Source organism: Pholcus phalangioides, unplaced genomic scaffold, assembly GCF_987345545.1.
Source record: "Pholcus phalangioides strain wild (caught in Gottingen) unplaced genomic scaffold, Ppha-v1.0 ptg000015l_1, whole genome shotgun sequence".
In the NCBI taxonomy this organism is placed as follows: Eukaryota; Metazoa; Arthropoda; class Arachnida; order Araneae; family Pholcidae; genus Pholcus; species Pholcus phalangioides.
Window position 1 is genome coordinate 35,111,406 of NW_028301608.1, and position 16,457 is coordinate 35,127,862.

The following is a 16,457-nucleotide window of genomic DNA, read 5'->3' on the forward strand; positions in this document are numbered from 1 at the left end:
TCTTCTCAATGTGTAAGAGTCAATTTCAATTTTTAATCTATAAAGTAATATTGAACTTGTGAAAAAAAATTCTTATTTTATAAATATATATGTTTATACACAAGATGAACGAAACTTTATTTGTTCCTAAAGCTTCTTGATGTACATGAAAATACATCTGCATATTTATAAATAGTTGTGCTTGAGAAAATCTGCCTGTTCATTGCTATCTTGGCATATCACATGATCCTTCTCCAAAATCTATCAATCAACTGCTGTCTGTAGTTGAGCTTTGTGTCAGCACCACGAAGCTGGAGTTATGACTGTTGCTTAACTCTTCTTTTTCCTTCATTGTGCTCAATGATCGTTTTAACTTTTTTTCATCAGTTCTCATTTTTTGAGCTTCTGCATAGATAAATTCCAAGTACACATATGATGAGTGCTCCTAGGACACTTCCGACTGCGATTGGCACAATCATCTTTTTTTGAACTATGAAAAAAATAAATTAAAACAATGTAATAAACAAAACCAGTTCTCTGTTCCACTCGCAAACATATTTTCTTATCGGATACATTTTAGTTCACGCTAACCCATTCCCATCCATCATATGATAAGTTGCACTCCCGCAAATAAATAATATAATATGCCATGTAAATCATATTATAAGCTCACCTTGTAACTACAAAAAAATTTTATAATTTGTTTTTCCCTCTCTATCTCCATACAGATGATTCCCAACGAAATAAATTTATCATCTTTCCAATTTTGGTTTTCAGAAATTTAAATTTGATTCAACCAGTGGCTGTAGTGACATTTAAATATGATGCAAATGTTTCAAGTTGACTCATAATTAGCATATTTATTCTTGGGAATATAATTTACGATGAAAAAGGATCTCTCTCTCATTTTCTCCTGTAGAGTAATGTGTGTGTATATCAAATTCTGATATTACAAGTATATTAGCTATGGTAATTGACAAGCATTTTTAAGTGTTGCTGTAATGAGGAAAGTTATTAGACTGAAAGCTGTGATCACATGATTATTAGTTATCATACAAGAATTGATAGTATTTTAGAGGTAACAGAATATGCTAAATGTGCTTGTACATGTGCTGCAGAGGCAAAATTAAACCATTTCAAGGGTACACTATTCTTGCCATATTGTTTATTGAGTGAAAATTTATAAGGTTGGAAAAAAATATATATAGAAGTCACTTCTCTCTGTGCTCTGTTATAACTCACATTTATATATTTTGTGCCTCTTGTTAGAAATGCTGTTAGGAATTTTTAACATTACAACCCAGATAAAATGGTCAGTTATATTGCACTCTCATTACATCTCATTTTTTTCCTTGTCACTAGACATGCACTGTATAATGAGCGATTATTGTGTAACTCTAAGCTTGATTGTGTTTTCTTGATCATCCGTATTTAAAATGAAAATATTCAAGTAAAATAACCTATTCTCCCTCTCTCTAATGATAATTTCATTATTAAAGGGGGGGAGGAGGAATAGATAAAACAAGATTGTGCCCAAAGCTTTTCTGTAAGTCTATAAATAAGTTTAATTTTGAGCACATTTCTATTCCTCATTTCTATTTACCATTTTTCTATAAATTAATAACCATTATATTTTTATGCATAAATGTTAAACTTACCTCTACAGTCCATTGCATCATTGTAGTAACCTTTTTCGCATGTGCAAACACCTTTGATGCAATCACTATGGCTGTAACCACATTGCACCTTGAATTCACAACCAGAATCTGTGAGATTGAGCACTGAAGCATTGGATTAAGAATATGTGTTAGTTGTGCATAACTAGGTATTAAATAGTCTCTTTGTATTTGTGATATACACACGTGCATATATGTAAAGACATTTTCAAACCCTTTTCTGGCTGCTTATTTTGGGTCTGAAAATAAATATTTCAGATTCACATTTTTTTTTTTTTTTGCTTATTTTCATAATCAGATAAGTTTCAAACAAATTTGCACAATTAAAGTGCATGAATGATTACAATGATACCATGTATTAAGTTTTTCTGCATCCGAGCTTCACTTGCAATGTGCCAGAACATGTGTGACAGCTCAGCTGGGTAAAGTCAGGAGGGATTAATTAAATAAAAATACAGTCAAACTGTTGTAACACCACCATTTGTCCCCAAAGAATTTTGGTGTTATATCAGATCATGTTCGGAATAGTGTTTCAGAGAAGTTCAATGACATAAATTCATACGTTTATTATGAACTACTGTATTTCAGTGTCTTATTAGTGTTACTCTATAAATAAGATAACCTATTTTATATGCATTCAATTTCAAGTTGAGAAAATTTGTAAAATTGTAAACACTGTACAATTATTTAAATATTTCTTGATATAAAACTTAACATATTAAAAACAGGTACATTTACCTTCAAAATTATTTTACTTCTACATAAATTTGGTGACACATTGTATAAGTACAAAAACAAAATAAATCAAAGGAAATAATGGTGACATTGCTTTTAGTTGTATTTGTTAATCACAAATTTCCCATTTTTCAGACATTGGAAGTGTAGCCGGTCCCCTCGTATTTGCAGTTTCAGTTTCATGATTTTTTTCCTTTATTGAAAATTTTTTCTGGCACAACTCAGCAATCGTCATTTACTTATTTTGTTTACAAAATTTGAGTTGTGCCTGTAAGGATGGCTCATTTTTCTAGTACTACTGATACTTTGAAAAGACAAAAAAAAAAAGTGAAAACTTTATAAGAAAAATTGGATATATTGACTATGCTTGGCAAAAGTATGTCGATTGCTGCTGCGGCCTACCATTACGGAATCAACGAATCTACAGTGAGATATATATATATCAACAGCCAAGGCTGTAGCTGCACCTGTGGCAGCGAAAACTTTTCATCGCCTACAGGATCCATGTGTTTCTCGTACACAAAATGCTTTTTTTGTGGATACAAGACTGCTACAAAAATGGTATTCCAATTGATAGTAATATTATAACGGAAAAGATGCAAAAATTTTACATTTCTGTAAAGGAAAGGGCTGGTGAAACGTCTATTTAAGGTTGGTTTCATAGGTTTAGGAAACGATTTAGATTAAGCAATGTAAAAATTAATCACTGGTGTTCATTGTTCATGCCTCAGCCGACCAGGTGCCAGCTAAAAAATCTCCAAAGACTTAACATATTAAAAAATTAGTGAACAGAAGCAGGTGTTTAATGCTGATTTGTTAATGCAAATACGTATGAGTACATGATAAAGCCTGTCATCATTTTTAAATCTATGAATCCGCGAGCATTGAAGGAAAGGGATAAGTCAAAGCTCCCAGTATTTTGGGTGAACAATAAAAAGAAAGGCTTGGACGACGAAAACACTTTTCCTAGATTGGCTTAAACAGTGTTTCGTTCTGGAAGTCAGGAGGTACCTTGAGAGTGAAGACATGTATTCAAAGTTCTTTTGATACTGGATAATGCTTTTGGATAACCAGATGCTAATGAGTTTAAAGCTGATGGTATGGAAGTCCTTTACATGCCTCCTAATACTACCTCTATCATTCAGCCCCATGATCAGGGAGTGATGCGAGCATTCAAGGTTCACTGTACATGTCACTCAATGGAGATGATTGCGCACGTAATAGAAGATGATGCAAATGCAGAAAATGTCTTGAAGGTATGGAAGTGCAGCAGCCCACTGAATGTTGACTAAAGACTCGCAGGGTGCAAAAAACGTGTGGGCGTGTAGGAAAAAAAAAAGTGCAAAGGCGAGAAGAAAGAAGTAAGTTGTTACGCAGGCAGTCAACACTAGTAAGGGGATGGTGTTGGATTATCTCCGAACTCCATCTAAAATTTGTTAATTGTTCATGTTTAATTTCTACAATAATCTAAAATTGTGAATAATAGTAGTATTATAATTATGTGTTAATTAATTGTTAATAAACCAAAGATTAAGATTATCTTCAACGTACTCCTTAGAAGAATTACACTATTGCTAATGTCGTCACTAGAGCTGTGGCAGCTCTTAAGAGAGAGAAAGTCAACTCAGGTTGGATTAACCTTTGGCTATAATGTGTGCTTCAAGACAACCAATTCTACAGAGCCAACTGAAAAGATTATAAAAGACATTGTCATGTTAGCGAAACAGGTGGATGGAGAAGGGTTTTCAATGATATGGATATAGAAGAAGTTGAACAGCTAATTAATAGTAATTCAGAGACATTGACCAAGGAAGAAGTAATTCAGCTGGCCCCTTCCTTTCCGCGACCACACCATTCTTTAGCCTTTATTTGCTCTAAACTGTTGTCATGTTGACTGAAAATAACAGTGTAGTAAAAGGATAAATCCTCAACTCCTTTTGAAAAAAAAAGCAAAATGTTGGAAGAACTGTGGAATTTTCTTAGAAAATGACTTATTGACTTTGTATACATCCAAACAATAGTTGGCATCATAATTAGTTGGTGCTAAAACAGGTTTTTTCATTGTAATCCCTGTATGTAAGATTAGTTCAATGAAAATTTGTAGTGCTAATCAGGGTTGGCACTATAACAGGGTTCGACTGTATATAATGTGTTAAGTAATAATGTTAATTATTAGCTATAAACAATTGTAAATTCCAGCTGTAAAGTGTGAAGATTTTATTTAAAAAAATTGTTATTTTTTAAATTCTCATTTTTATTATTCCTTAGGTCTTTATAAGAGTGATTTGCAATAAATTCTTTCTAAAAATATTGTAGGCTATATAACTTACATAAAATATTTATGTGCAAACATTTTAATTTCGGAATATCTTGGGTTGATTGTAGGAGTATTGTTTTCTTGTTAAATGTAAAAAACAATATATTGTACATTGAAATGCCTTTACTATCGATTCCACAAAAAACTATGTTACCATCTATTGACGGTAAGTGTATCATAAAAAAAAAAAAGTACACCTGCCTAATATCGTGTAGGGCCCCCGCGAGCACGCAGAAGTGCTGCAACACGACGTGGCATGGACTCAACTAATGTCTGAAGTAGTGCTGGAGGTAATTGACACCATGAATCCATAGGAGTAAGAGGGTGTGGAGATCTCTTCTGAACAGCACGTTGCAAGGCATCCCAGATATGTTCAATAATGTTCATGTCTGGGGATTTTGGTGGCCAGCGGAAGTGTCTAAAGTCAGAAGAGTCCTGCTGAAATTGTCCAAGTCCGTCGGAATGCACAATGGACATGAATGGGTGCAGGTGATCAGACAGCATGCTTATGTTGTACCTGTCAGAGTCGTATCTAGACGTATCAGGGGTCTCATATCATGCCAACTGCACACGCCCCATACCATCACAGAGCCTCCACCAGCTTGAACAGTCCCCTGTTGACATGTAGGGTCCATGGATTCATGAGGTTGTTTCCATACCCGTACACGTCCATCAGCTCGAAGCAATTGGAACCGGGACTCGTCAGACCAGCCAACGTGTTTCCAGTCCTCAACAGTCCAATGCCGGTGTTGTCGGACCCAGGCGAGGCGTAAAGCTTTGTGTCGTGCAGTCATCAAGGGTACACGAGTGGGCCTTCGGCTCCGAGAGCCCATATCGATGATGTTTCGTTAAATGGTTCGCACGCTGACACTTGTTGATGGCCCAGCATTGAAATCTGCAGCAATTTGCGGAAGGGTTGCACGTCTGTCACGTTTAATGATTCTCGTCAGTCGTCGTTGGTCCCGTTCTTGCGTGATCTTTTTCCGGCCGCAGCGATGTCGTAGATTTAATTTTTTACCGGATTCCCGATATTCACGGTACACTCGTGAAATGATCGTACGTGAAAATCCAAATTTCATCGCTACCTCGGAGACGCTATGTCCCAGACACGTTCAAACTCACTTAAATCTCGATAACCTGCCATTGTAGCAGCAGTAACCGATCTAACAACTATGCCAGACACTTGTTGTGTTATATAGGCGTTGCCGACCGCAGCGCCGTACTCTGATTGGTTCCATATCTCTTTATTTGCATACTCATGCCTGTACCAGTTTTTTTTGGCTCTTCAGTTTATGTAAAATCAAGGTGGCACATAATAAGTTTATCAAAACTTAAATTAAGTTTAGTCAGAACCAGGGTTAGTAGTTTGTATAAATGATTTTGTTGCTAGGGAGACTACATAGGCTTGGCCTAGTATTAGTCCAAAAATGATTTTTTTTAAACTAGTAATCTTTTCAAAGGCTCTACTGAGCCATTTCTTAAGCTGACTGACAACCGAGTTGATAAGAAGACTGGTATCTGTATAAAAACTAATTTTGATCTGAAGATAAATAGTTTCAGAATTAATGAAACTATTTCTCTTTCATTCTGAATTTTCATCTATTCTGAAATCGTTCTTTCATTCTGAATTTTCATCTATTCTGAAATCGTTCTTTCATTCTGAATTTTCATTAATTCTGAATTCATTAATTTTTATTCATCGTGTTCATATTTTCAATTTTATTCAGCCTCCTCTCCCGTCCCCCACCTGTAACTTATTTTTTTACATTGGGAGCCTCAAAAAAGGTTCAGTCCCTATGCCCTTGAACTCTTTCAGAGATAGCTCTGACTGTTATAAAGTGTACCTTATGAATTTGATTTATTTAAAAAAAAAAGAAAAGAAATTAATACTTACTAGGGAAGCAATAATACTGAAAAGTCCGATTTGAAACCAGAACAGGAACTGTAAGGTTTTCTGGACAGTTGCAGTTGCCGTCTAAACATTCAGATCCATTAATGGTGCCGGTGCATTCAGAGTCGGCTGTGCAAGTTATATTCGGAAGAATTCCAACTTGAAATTCTGGTAAAAGCATACAAACAATGATTTCATAGGTTTTTTGAGATAAATTACGTTAACTGCCAATATTGATGTTATAGTCACAGAGGACTGTGAAATAAAAAGGGAATGAAAAAAATAAATACAGTAAAACCTCTTTTGCGAATATCAGTGGGACAAAAAAAATTGTCTGCAAAAAAAGGGGTGACCGTTTCTCAGAGGTTTGAAATGCATGCTTTCATTATGTAAGGGTAATTATTTGCTGGTAAAAGGGGTATTATAGTCGAATCCCGTTTTAACGAATACTGTTATAGCGAAAATCTCATTACAACGAACACTTTTCTAATCCTTTAATTTTCTGAGGGATTAGAAAAGTGTTCGTTAAAACAAGATTTTCGCTATAATGGCATTAGTTAAAACAGGGTTCGACTGTATTCTGTGAAAGTTACAAATAATTTGCAGCTTTTTATGAAACAAGGTTAATCCTTTTTTTTACTTTTTTTTTTTTTGTTGGCCCCCCTAAAAACATGACCGAATGTGCACCACTACTACTAAACCACGCATGCACCTCATCCATATTCCTCTGCGAAATTTTTAACAAATTGATACATATTGCAATGTGTATAAGTGTTGTGAACCTAACGTGAAGTTTGTTTCTGTGTGATGCTTGATATGTGGAGTGATGCCATCTGACCGAATATGCGCTGGAACGTGTTAGTTCAAGTATTATAAAGTGAAACCTGTATGAAACGGAAGGTCAAGAGAGAAATTATCTTCTGTTCCAGACAGGTTTCATAGAGGTGCACATAAAAATATATGCAGGAGTTTATTTCTATCGTTCACAAAACTTATTTTGAGAACATGGTACTAACTTCTACAAACCAATAAGTGTTAAACAGATATGCATATTTATTATTTTGAATTTTTTCTCATGTGCTGTTTCAAATAACTATAAATTTGAAATTTCATATTTAATACGCTAATATAGTTAAACTTCAATACAAAACGTTCTCCTGAATCGCAATAGAATGAACACTTACTTTTGTAAAAAATTAAAATTTTTAAATACAGTAAAACCCCTGGATATAACTATATTCTGCTGACCAAGAAAAAATATCGTTATATTAAGAGGCAAAATTATCCTTGCGTGTCATCAAATTTATGCTTCTGTTGTCATCTTTTCTACATGGACATTGTTAATGGCATCAGAAAATATGCTTTTTCATGTATTTATTCGACGCAAAAAAATTCTAATTGATTAATTTATTATAAAAATTCATCAAGATGCATTGTCCCTGTAAAGAAGTTTACCGCATTGCACTTACTTATTGTGTCTTACACAGAAAGTAGCAATAACTTCCTTTAGCTTTCTGTGGTTTTTTAGTGAAAGATGATGTTATCAGATGCCTTCAGAAGAAGGAAAATAAGTGACGAAGTTAAAATTAAATTCAAAACTATTTTGATCAATATAAAAAAATATTGTTTTTTTTATAGTGGTTTCAGAACCTAAAAATACCGTTATAGAGGTAGTAGGTATTTAATCTTAGTAAAGGATATCGAGTATCGTTGTAGCAAGGTTTCACTATATTTAAAATAAAAATCGAGAAATTGCATACCTTTTTATGAAAAACTCATGAGATCAATGACGTTTGTTAAAGAAAGATTCTGCATATTTATAACACTTTTTAAAATTTTGCTTTTTTACGCCTCTACAAACTCTATTTTTTGTTCAAATTCAATACGCGTTTCTTGTTGCTGGTGGCCATCTTTACACTGAATGAAAATCTCTGCAGTAGCCAAAACACGGTACGTATCGCTAAATTTTGAACAGTAAGTCACATTCTCCATCGCGTATTTCTTTCTCGAAATTATCAAACTTTTTCCAAGAAAAATAGGAGTGTTTTTTAACAAAAGTCAACATTTCCATTATAAATGAAATGGTAAACAAGCTTTTACTAAATTTCGAAGAGTAAATCCGCTTCCTCTCAAGTCCGACCCCAAGAACCAGTTCAGATAAATAAGTACTCATCGTTTTTGCAAGAAGTTAGAGTTCGCCTAACAAAAGGGGGATCAGAACGACGTAACTTCCTCCCATCCAAAGGACAAAAACACGCACCCGGCAAAAAAGGCTTTCCATTTTAACAGGTTCTGTTAATGGACTAAATATGCCTTCCGTTTCCGCGTTAGAAAGTTTCCGTCTTTTACAGGTTTCTTATTGAAAAAGCATTATTCACAACACTATGTATTTGTTTCGTTTACGACAGGTTTCCATCTCATACAGTGTCCGTCTTAGTATTTACATGCCCGAAGTTTAAGAACAGTGTGACACCATAACTCCTTTGCTTAACCCTTTTAGCGGCGCAACGGAAATTTCTATCCCCACCCTTTAAAATGCCAAATTATTTTTTTAATGAAATAAGCTTTCTCCTAATTTTCAGCAAGTAAGTAGTAAGGGGTGTAGAGGGAAAGTGTTCCATTGGAAATGAACTTTACAAAATATCGGTATATATAATAGCTCAAATAAGGGATCTTTAACACTAGAACCGCGGTTTGGGTCATTTTGACCCAACGTAGAAAGATTTTGGGAAAGTAAAAACTCAACTTTAGAAAAAACGTGTAGCTGAAATTGAATTTCTGTACGCAAGCGATGTCACAGAATTCTGGCTTGCAGTTGAGGTGGACACCAATACATTTTGATTTCCAAATCCAGGGAAGGATCAGCGCCCAACGAGTGTCTCTCTTTCAGAGAGCACGTAGTCATCCAACTGATCAAGCCATTTGAGAACAAGGACAGAAATCTCACTACTGGCAACTTTTTTAGCTACACTGAAGCTGGCTGAAATGCTAAAAGCCAAAAAATACGAGCTTAGTAGGGACGGTGAGACGAAATCGAAGAGAAGTACCTGAAACAATAAAGATGGTGAAACTACAGTTGCACGAAACATCACTACTGAAATACAATGATGTCATAATGAAAATTTATCAAAGAAAAAAGGAAAAAAACTGCATCAGTCAGCACGCTTCATGTAACAGTCGATATCGACAGTAGCACACCCAAAAACAATTTCATACTAAAATTCAACAAAATTTGCCATAGATGTACCGATAAAGTGACCGAAAAAATAATTGGTGAAGGTAGCCTCACGGAGCTGGCCTCTGTCCACATTTCCTACAACATCCTGGTTCTTACTATTATAAGTTCCTGGATTTTGTGTAGAATAGTACAGAACGGCAAAACCAGGGGCGTAGCCAGAAATTTAGTTTGGGGGGGGACCAAAGTGACAGAACAATAGATTTGGCCATCTTTTTCCCTTTTTTGGTCATTTTCTCACATTTCAGGGGGGGGAACCAGACCCCCAAGTCCCCCCCTCTGGCTACGCCCTTGGGCAAAACTATTTTTCTAAAGCAGTTCCTCTAAAATGTTATTGAAGAGATGCGTTCATCATACATGTCACCCTACGCAAGAAGACTTATTTGTACGCTCTTGATCGCGTAATTTCGTTAATTATCAAAAGAAAGAAAAAAAAAAAGAAACGAGTCTGATTTTTTAGGTAACATAAAAATGTAGAAACAAATCTGTTAATTTTTGCATGAGTTGTGCAGCTTCAACATGCGGTAAAATACAAAAATCACGAAAATAATTTGCTTCAAACTGCTCATCATAAATGATTAAACCGTTTATCGGGAAGAACTCTATATTTATTTTGACAGGATCATATTATAACTTTCCCATACTTAATTTGACACGCTCGTTTTACATCTTTCTTTATTATTACAGAATTACCAAAAAAAAAGTGTATTGTATTGAACGGTGTATTGTATACAAATCATATTTTTACTAAATTACATCATTTTTTAATTAATTTTGAAGCTTATTTCATATTCATAAACATTTTTCCGTTATTGAATACACAGTTAAACAACGTTGAATAAGAGTAGGGAAAAATCCAGGAACCAAAAATAAATTCCTGTTTTCGCTTCGGAACACCGTTTTTTCACAGTTTGGGTCAATTTGACCCAGTCCACGGTTCCAGTGGTAAGGAGGTGAGATATCTCGTCAATGCCACTTAAAGGGTTAAACTTGTCATCATGAAGTAGCCACTCAGTATATTCCATCCATAATAAAGAAAAAAAAATTAGCGTGAAAGGGGGAAAATATAGAAAAAAACAAAATCCTGCTTTTTTTGGACAAACTATGGACGCCATTTTCAAAAGTATAATACAGCCACTCTGTCACGCCAATACTATACTAAAGATACCATACAGCCGAATATCGTTATAGTGAAAATCTTGTTTTAATGAACACTTTTCTAATATCTCAGATACAGGTTACGTGGGAACAATGCAAAATCCTGGAATTCCTTTATAACGAAATTTCGTTATAAACGAATATCTTTAACGGGATTCGACTGTACTATTCTCACAGAGTTAGAATAATAATTATAATTAAATTATTATAGTTAGAATAAATAATTATATCTTTAGTCTATGACTATTCTAGTGGGGTAATGACTCTTTCTAATGCGGTATTGGTCACACTGACTGGTGATTCCCCGTACGGTACTCCTTGTGGTCAGAGTTGGGATGATGCAATTTTTTATGCTTAGAGTTTTTACGAACCTACCCTGTTTTCCTGCGTCTAATCTACGTATTATACATTAAAAACACATCGGAATTTCTTGGCGCGGAATATATTTTCACCACTGCGTTTTATCTAACGTTTTTTTTATCGGGTATATCACGATTTTGTTTTTATATTTCTTTTATCGTTGGTCTTTTTCTTTATTGTCCCTCAAAAGAGATTTCTAATTACCCTTCATAGACTATTATACATGTATGTACAACAATATATCTGCTAGCGAAAATATCTATCACGCAAAAATAAATAATTGTACAGATGTGTATGAAGGCTTAAAGTCACTCACCCCCAGCACTAGATGAAGACGAGCATGTCATTAGTAGGAACAGCAAACATCCTCCGAAACAGTAAGTAATTCCAGCAAATAACGGAGTTGATTTGATCATTACTGTTCGAACTTTGATTCACATGGATGGATGAGATGATTTTGATCGAGGAATCCTGACAAAGAAAATGATGACATGATTGATTTCATCTTTGAGTATCTTTGTCGTTATTATGCATAGTCGCCAATCACCTCAATAAGTTTGACAAATTTCATAGCAAATTATCACTTTTACCGGTGATTATGCTTAATTCCCAAATGAAGTCGGTGAGTTTGATTAATGTGAAAGAAATCAATATGAAAATATGTCACTAATTTAAATTTATCAGTTTTGCCCGAACCCCTAATGCGGGCCAGGGCCGTCATTTCAACTTTTTCCGGGGGGGGGGGCAAAGAACATGTACTCAATGTATGTATATATATATATACCATTTTTAGTGTATTATCAAAAGCCGGGCGGGGGGGGGCAACGGCCCTCCCTCCTGACCCCCCCCCCTCCCCAAATAACGGGCCCGATGCGGGCACTACACGTATTTCGCCATAAAAATTGAATTAAATTGAAATGTGTGAAATTAAAGAAGAAATTATAAAAAATTTTATGTCTTGAGATGGGGTTGGCTTTCTTCACATTTGTCATGTGCAAAGTTAGCCAACATTACCGATCGAATTTATTATCCTGAGACTGAAGTTTGTACATAATGTCCGGTAAATTTGAGTAAAATCGTTGACGATTTATTGCATTTACAAATAAGAGTTGGGGGGGGGGGGAATTATACGTAATTACCAGTAAATGTGATAAATTAACAATATGTGAACAAAATTTATCAAACTAACCAAAGTCGCCGATGATTATGTATGATAATCAGATTTATTGCATTTACTGCAACAGATATATTGTGAGAGTGTAGCAAAATGGCTAATTTCTGTCCTGAAGATAGTAACGTGAAACCTCAATGCAATGATACTCTGCAGATCAAGAAACACATCGTTGTATAGGGGTTATCGATATATTAAGAGAGGTGGCATTATAAAATATATCACCAGGTGCCGTCACATTTTATGCTGTGGTTGGCATCTCTTCTGAATGAGACCACCATAAAGTGCATTTATAAGTATTTATTCGCAGCAAAAAACTACAAGTGATTCTCAGCCACCTCGTTGGGCATTTTGCTTGTTGCGGCCGGTATTTGTATTTAGTTGATTAATACAATTCAGTTACTTGTTTTGCCCCCGTAAAGTAGCTTACCACCCATCCCTTTTATGGGTGGTAATTTCACAGAAAGCATATTCACGGCAATTTCAACACTTTCGTAGGGTAAATAGTGCAAAATACCGATGTTTTTTGCCAGAAAAAAACCAAAACTGGTGAGGAATTTGAAAATATATTGAATATAATTTTGAGTGAAATATGAAATATAGATATATATGTATCGCTGCATTTGCGTATGCAAAGGAAGGGTTTTGGGGTTCTAATCCTCCCCCCCCCCCCGAGCCAAGATTATAGTGTTATTTTGCAGAAAAAAACGTAAAAACCTCTCCTTAGAAGGAAAAAAATCTTAAACCCCCCCCCCCACCCTCGAGAAAATTCTGCATACGCCTATGTATCGCTGTATATATAAAGCAGTTTCGAAAGCTCCTAAAAAAGTTATCGTTATATCGAGTATCGTTGTAGCGAGGTTTCACTGTATATAAAATGAATCTGAAATAATTATTTCAGTGGACTTTGTTTTTGAAATTTTCATTTTTAGCCCATCACCCCCCTCTTTTAACGTGGTTAATATCGGGACTGACTCAATGAGCTTGGAAGTCCAGGACCAAATGTTTTTCGAAACCCACCTTGAGCCAATTTTGCCCATTTCAGGGCAAAAAAAAACGGCATCCTGTGAGGCATATATAGTATTTCTGCCATCAATGAAACCCAGTATATTAGTAATGTGGCTATCCTTCAATAAGTGTATTTTCTTATTAGAATTTTCGCACGGATAATATGAATATATACGGTGGATAGAGTCATTTTAAACAGATAAAATACATAAATACTATTTTTTTTTCCAATTTTTGTTATTTTAAATCTTTTTTTCTTACTCCCGGTGGTTTAACCGTGTATTTCGATTATCAATGTTTACCTTCCCTCCCACCATTATCCCGGATAATCAAGGTTCTACTGTATACTCTTGGAATATACAGAAATGCTGGAAAGATATCTTCATAAAAATAGTCATACACTAAAAAGAATGAGAATTCAGGATGGATGAGTGAAAGTCTTCAATATTTTAGAGGCCTCGTTGCACCCGTTGAGACACGAACGATCTTTATTCCAGCCTATACCGTCTAATATAAGGCAAACACAAAAACAAGAGTAACTGAAAGTGTAATGACACGCGTACGTACAGATAAGGCGCGTTGCAATACTACCACACACACGTGTGTTTGAAGAAAATCTCAGATAAAATAAATAAATTCCACATAGTACATAATACTTTTTTAAAGGGCAAACTGAATGATATCGGAAAAAAAACATAATAATTTTCACATTACCTGTATTTCGACCGTTCAGTTCACCACCGCAATGAATACCCGTGACTTCAGTGCTTCAAAGCATTCCGCTTGAAATGCAAAAAAAAAAAAGATATAGAAGAAAATGAGTATATAATCAAAGTTTATGTTCTATCAAGAGGATACCATTATCTTTGCGATACTGACAACGAAGGTAAAATGAGGTAGAAAGATAGAAAAGCATTTTTTTTTTTGGCTAAAAAACCGTAAATAACGAATGTGACGCAATCATCGATGTGACGCACTGAAAGTGGAAAACAATGCAAAAAAAAAAAAAAAAAAAAGACAACTCTCACATACAGACACGAGAAAAGACAAAAAAAGAGAATATTATGAGATAAAAAACCGATGGGTGTACCTAACATTTTTTTCTTTTTTTTCTCCTTGAAAGGAAGAAGAGTGAAAAATGTGTATATGTAGTATATATAAATGAAGAAAAGAAATACACTTTTATGTAAAAAGAAGAAAAAAAAAACCCAAACTTTTTCTGTTTCCGGCTCGTCATTCTATATAATTCGATCATAGACAGCATTTTCCGCTTTCTCAACATATCCATTGATTTACACTTTTTTTTTTTTGTCGATGATTTATTAGAAGAATGATAACACACATATTAATGTTTGAAATCCTGCGAAAGTATTTCAGGATGATGAAAGAAAAATATGCGTGTTTGTGTACGCAGAAGAGCATTTATGGTTTTGCAGCCTGTGGGCTACGCGAATTTTGCCTCCCTACTCCTATTTTAGTCTAATTTTCTTGACTATTATTTTCTATAATCCTCTACTCTGTGCTATAACCCCGTTTGCTCCCCTCTCCTGCAAGTACCCCCGTGTCTCTAAGTCTATCTTTCTGTCACTCCGAGGCTCATACCGTCTCTAAGTCACTCTTTTAGTCATTCACATGTTTGCACACGCTCTAAGTCCCTCTTTTGGTTGCTCACTGACATGGTTCCTTGCTTTATAAGTCCCTCTTTTGATCATGTACGTGATTACACATGTTCTTGGCCATTCTTGGTCATTCACATGCTTTCACACTTTCCAGGGCACTCCTTGCACTTGCTCTTGGTTATTCACATGCTTACACACACTCTAGGTCATTCACATGCTTGCACACGCTCTTGGTCACTCACTCGCTAACTTGGTCCTTCGCTCTATAGGTCGTTGTTTTGCTCACACTCATGCTCGTAGGTCACTCTTTTGGTCATTCGCTGACACAGTCACTATCACTGCAGAGGTGGATTTATTTAGGGTTATGCAAATTTTGCCACCCTTCTCTCATTCTACTAATTTTCTTGGCCACTCATTCCTCAAATAAGCCACCCCTCTGAACTTCCCGCCTTGGGCTATAGCCCTCTAAGAACCCCCCCCCCCCGTAAATACACCACTGTGTGATGGCATTTACGGGTGGTTTATAGTTGTTGAAGAATGGATGAATTCACCCACACATATACAGTGATGTTTTAACTGGCATCCGAATTTACCCCCCCCCCCCTCCTTATTCTTCGTGTCTGATATGATACAAGAAAATGCATGTTTGCCCGACTGATGGAGTAGTACAGTCGAATCCCATTACAACGAACTCCAAGAGACCAGAGAAATCACTTCGTAATAACGAAATTTAATTACAAGGGAATTCCAGATTTTTACATTGAACCTATGTAAACTTATCTGGAGGGATTAAAAAAGTTTTCGTTAAAACGAGATTTTCGCTATTACGGTATTCGTTTAAACGGAACTCGACTGTATATCAGTGGTATTCAATTTATTTTCACCCGCGCTCCCTTGCTTGCCTAGGTCAACGTTCATCCGCGGATCCCTAGAATAGTCTGACAAAGAAAGAAAGAGCCTTCCAAAGCACGCAACCGGCACACATCAATATCGCCAGCTCACTCCGACACCCCTAGCAGCCGCGACGCACACTTTGAGAACCACCGAAGTATATAATCAATCAGGTGTGGATCCAGAACGATGATCTGGAGGGGTGAATTGTGTAAGTTTGTTGGATCGTCCGTATTTTACGGGACAGACAAATTCTTTCCATATTACATGCATTCGGTTCTTGGGAGAGGCGATCGTTCCTATCCCCCTCTGGGATCCGTGCCTGAGCGAAGGTAGACGTCTTCAGCTGCGAATGGAGCAGAGGCACGCATTTTCAGCTGTGAATTGAGCGGAGGCTTCAGATCCAAATGGAACGGA

At 35.7% G+C, this 16,457-nt stretch overlaps 1 protein-coding gene across 1 annotated transcript; it reads right to left on the reverse strand.

The window, feature by feature from the left end:
* Positions 1 to 316: 316 nt before the first annotated feature.
* Positions 317 to 14,434, reverse strand: LOC149075914 (uncharacterized). Its single transcript, XM_089243419.1, has 5 exons — positions 14,245 to 14,434; positions 11,668 to 11,822; positions 6,602 to 6,766; positions 1,638 to 1,760; positions 317 to 469 (listed from the first exon to the last, which is right to left on the reverse strand). The coding sequence occupies exons 2-5, from the start codon at positions 11,765 to 11,767 to the stop codon at positions 363 to 365; spliced, it is 495 nt and encodes a 164-aa protein (XP_089099545.1). The 5' UTR covers positions 11,768 to 11,822; positions 14,245 to 14,434; the 3' UTR covers positions 317 to 362.
* Between the last annotated feature and the right edge of the window lie 2,023 nt (positions 14,435 to 16,457).

Coding starts and splice junctions, on each gene's coding strand:
- LOC149075914 (XM_089243419.1), bottom strand. CDS start 11,767: ATGATCAAATCAACTCCGTTATTTGCTGGAATTACTTACTGTTTCGGA. Junction 1,761..6,601: donor TCAGTATTATTGCTTCCCTA/GTAAGTATTAAT, acceptor CCAATGCTTCAG/TGCTCAATCTCACAGATTCT. Junction 470..1,637: donor TGATGCAATGGACTGTAGAG/GTAAGTTTAACA, acceptor TTTTTTTCATAG/TTCAAAAAAAGATGATTGTG.